General features: G+C 35.1%; 1 protein-coding gene across 1 annotated transcript; it reads left to right on the top strand.

Moving 5' to 3' along the window:
* The first annotated feature begins 3,172 nt into the window (after positions 1-3,172).
* Positions 3,173-3,977, top strand: LOC131628748 (probable glutathione S-transferase). Its single transcript, XM_058899572.1, has 2 exons — positions 3,173-3,494; positions 3,589-3,977. Exons 1-2 carry the CDS (start codon positions 3,180-3,182, stop codon positions 3,931-3,933), a joined length of 660 nt encoding a protein of 219 aa, XP_058755555.1. The 5' UTR covers positions 3,173-3,179; the 3' UTR covers positions 3,934-3,977.
* The last annotated feature ends 387 nt before the right edge of the window (positions 3,978-4,364 follow it).

Genomic DNA, 4,364 nt, shown 5'->3' with positions numbered 1-4,364 from the left:
AACTCCTTAACATGCCATACGAAAAAGATCTACATTAGATGAAAGAATATATGTTGAACACTATACATGAAAAATAAATACACCTAATACCTTAAACTTTAAAGTGAATGTGTATTATTTGTTCCAGATCGTCCGCAAGACCCATGGACAAATGTCTAATTTGTGGACCCAATACAAAAGATTCAAATGAAAATCAAAAGCATGTGAGACCTCGGCTAATCATGAAGCATATGATCCCTAACTCCGACATATCTACCATTGTCATATCTAATAAAACACCGAATCGTTCAACACGTAGGATTAAACAAGAGTAATTTTAACTGCTCAACCTATATAAGCTCCACAAGCACCAATTTTAGGTATTTTTTCCACTTTCACTCTAATTTGCTTCTTGAATACTTCACTGTTGCAGGCTTTGGAGTGCTAACCTTATAGGCCACTCCATTCCTATGTATAAAAAAAAAATCATCACTGCAATGAAACATCTCACTACAATCTCGTTTCTTATTCCAAGTTCTCTAATAGAACATTGACGCTGTCTATGGGAATCAATAATTGATTTCCTTGAATCTCTGCGAGAAATTATCGTTTCTCTACCACAATAAAGCAACATCAACTTATCTTCTTTTTGCTCAAACAATCAATCAATCTCGTGAAAGCCACGACAGGATCGAAATCTACTCGATTAGTTGCCCAACACAAGTGAAACAAAAGTCAACATTCCTAGTCCCAAGATATAGGTGCGAATTACTCCTACAGTCAAAGACAGTCTGGTCTTGGTTACTTTTTCTTCTGCTTCTACTCTCTCAAATCCAGTTCCTCCGACAATCGACTAGAGCAGGTTCCAAGTTCTCCTAAACTTTCAATCTTGACAACAACTAGTTCATAGAAAAACCTAAAATCAACCTCTTATACCATAATAAATCCCCGAACAAGAAATGCTTTAGAGCCTCCAACAATTGAAAGCCAACTTAGGCATGCAAGGGGCTAACTCAATAGTGTTTACAACCTGGTACATCGACACGATTCACACTTCTTGACTAAAATACTGCTCCAGATCAAAGAGAATTTACTGCATGTTCTCCCTAGGGTCCACTGTATACGTGGAGTAGCTTTACATGACAACTAAAGAGTCGCACCATAATGGATAAATGTTGACGATGTTTCTCCATGCGGAGGAACATCTAGATCGCTTAACCCTATCAAGAATCGAGAACAACAAACTCCTCCATATGATTCCAGAGGAAGATGTGATAGACACACTCCAATGAGGAGTTACCGTTCCTACAGATCATCATCACATCACTTTCGAAGAGGGGCTTTATGTGACGCTGAAGTATATGTTCCTGATTGGAAGAGAAGTAATCTCTTTAGGCACATCCTCGACGGTAGGAACCCAAAATCCCTCAAGAAACATCCAAAGTTTGACATCTACAATGGCATGAGAGATCTGAAAGAACACATTGAGCATATTGACACCATGCTTGACTACTACCATGCCCGTGGAGTTGTGAAATATAAGTTGATTGTACAGACTCTCAAAGGAGATCATATGATGTGGTTCAAGACCTTCCATGACGGTTGCATAAATTCCTAAAAGGAGATTTGTGACTTCTTTACTGTTTATTTGACCACTTCAAACTAACAACTCATTATAATAGCTATACTTAGTATAATTCAACAAAATATAATAGAAACCCTGCGAGAACACATAGACTGATTTACTAAGACGACGATAGAAATTAAAGGGATAAATGAAAAATTGAAGTGTTGGATATTCAAGAAAGGGATGCTGGCGGATTGCATGTTAAGCAAAAGGCTAGGGCTAGAAGAGGGAGAAAAGCCTAAGTGATATGTTAATGAAGGCCTTGCCATACATAAACTATGAAGAAGAACTCAAGATCGGAGAGATAGAGGAAGCTCAAGGGGCGGGGAACTCGAGGAATTATGAACATTGAAAAGAGGCAACAATCACCATCGAGACGTCGAAGACCAAGGGCCTCAAGCTAGATTCTCGTGCTACACTCCTATGAACACTTTGAGGAAAAAATCCTGCAAAAATGTTCGAATATCAACTTAAAGGAAGATGAGATAAGAAAACCCTACCCGATCAATGGAAGAATCAAATAGGATAGATAAATTTTTTTTTGTCGTTTTCATACGAGCCATGATCACAACACAAACGAATGTGAATATATTGAAGGACACAATCAAATAATTGATCAAGAAAGGGAGGCTTACCAAGTACACCATGGAGGGTAGTTAAAAAGATGACCGCGAGTGGGAGAAGGAATACAAGAGGCGTGATATATCACCAAAAAAAAAACCACCTTGTAGAGAAAGAAACTCCCAGGAAGACCATCGAGGCTAAAAAAGAAATCAAATGGAGGAAAAAAGATAGCAATGACAAAGGGGAAGAACACCATAGAAAAAAAATAGGCAATACATGACAATTACCACAAAAGATCTTCTTCACTAATCAAAGAACATTCTAAAGGAATAATTAAGAGGAAAATTGACGAACTAATGGTGATTAGTAAATAAAAAGGTGTGATTTTCCATGAAAACCAAAATACAAACTAAAAATCATTTTGCATAATCCATTTATATTCAAACTAAAAAATACAAACAATTTTTTTTCAATCATATTTAACTTTTAAACACACTTAAATCATATGAACTAAAATAATATTCAAAAACATTTAAATATTTAATTTTTCAAAATAATGTTAAAACAAATTTAAATATTTCTTTTGCTATTTATAATTTAAGTCTTAAAAGCTATTTTTTATAATGGAACTGTTTTCTAAACAAAAGACACTAACAAATAGATTTTAATGGTCTCAAAAGCTAGTTTTTGTAAATTTTAAAAACATAAATTGATGGAGTGGTTAATTTGTAATAATTAACCTTCAAATAGTGAGTTCAAGCCCTTGTTCTCGTGTCATTTTAAATGTGTTTGACCAAGCTAATCATAATTGAAATGGTCAACATTTTAAGAAAACTATTAAACAAATGTCACTGGTTTAGCCCTTGTTCTCCTACAAATTTGTTCTATTCAATATTCTACATTCCACAAACTTCACATCTACATTCCATAAATAGAGTTCTAAGCCTTGTTTTTATTCTTCTTCCATATTAACATTTTATTCTTCTTTGTTTTTCTCTAACATACAGCCATGGCTGATGAAGTGATTCTTCTAGATTTCTGGCCAAGTCCATTTGGGAAGAGGCTCAAAATAGCCCTTGCTGAAAAGGGTATCAAGTATGAGTACAAAGAAGAAGACTTGAGCAACAAGAGTCCTTTGTTGTTACAGATGAACCCTATTCACAAGAAAATTCCTGTCCTCATTCATAATGGCAAATCCATTTGTGAATCTCTCATTGCTGTCCAATATATTGATGATGTTTGGAATGATAAATCTCCTTTGTTGCCTTCTGATCCTTACCAGAGATCACAAGCTAGATTCTGGGCTGATTTTGGTGACAAGAAGGTATATATATATATAGATTTACACTTTTGCATGTTTTGTTTGTTGTGTTTCTTGTTCTATCATTGAATGTGAATCAATTTTTAATGTGAAATAGATCTATGAAAGTGGAAGGAACCTATGGACCAAGAAAGGAGAAGAGCTAGAAGCTGCAAAGAAGGAATTCATAGAAGTCCTCAAATTGATGGAGCAAGAGTTGGGAGACAAGAATTATTTTGGAGGAGAGAAACTTGGTTATGTGGATGTTGCACTTATTCCATTCTACACTTGGTTTAAAGGCTATGAGACTTTAGCTAATATCAATATAGAGAAGGAGTGTCCCAAGTTTGTTGGTTGGGCTAAGAGATGTATTAAGATTGAGAGTGTTTCTAAGTCTATTCCTGACCAAGATAAGGTCTATCAGTTCATTGTGGAGATGAGGAAGAAGATGGGCATTGAGTAGGTCATTTTTATTATGCATGCCATTCTTGCCAAGAATCAAAACATGCAAGAAATGATTTCAGATGTTTTAAGCTTTTTGATAGAATAATTATGTAATAAAAAGGCACTTTGATGTTTCAAGCTTTGTGCTTTAAGTAGGAAAGGCTTGGAAAACTTGTGAGTGTTAGTCTCAAAGAAATCATTATGCATAGTAGTATCCCTTACTATTACTTCAATTGTTTTTTGTTATTTGATTTTTCATGATTCTCAACATTTTCTATATATTGGCAATTTGGCATCACCAACCAAACAACCGGGCCACTCATTCCTCCATTCAACTTCAAGTTTCTATATATTCTGTTAAATTTCTTGCCAAGTCATTATGGCATAAGGGTTGTAATTGCCCTTGAAGAAAATGTTATCAAGTATGAGAACAAAGAAGAGGACTTTAGC

This window comes from Vicia villosa, unplaced genomic scaffold (genome assembly GCF_029867415.1).
Source record: "Vicia villosa cultivar HV-30 ecotype Madison, WI unplaced genomic scaffold, Vvil1.0 ctg.000477F_1_1_1, whole genome shotgun sequence".
Classification (NCBI taxonomy): Eukaryota; Viridiplantae; Streptophyta; class Magnoliopsida; order Fabales; family Fabaceae; genus Vicia; species Vicia villosa.
This window is presented reverse-complemented; position numbering and strand designations above follow the sequence as displayed.

Bases quoted from the DNA above. Each gene is read 5' to 3' on its own strand.
- LOC131628748 (XM_058899572.1), top strand. From the start codon at position 3,180: ATGGCTGATGAAGTGATTCTTCTAGATTTCTGGCCAAGTCCATTTGGG. The intron at 3,495-3,588 runs GTATATATATAT...AATGTGAAATAG, and splicing joins CTGATTTTGGTGACAAGAAG to ATCTATGAAAGTGGAAGGAA.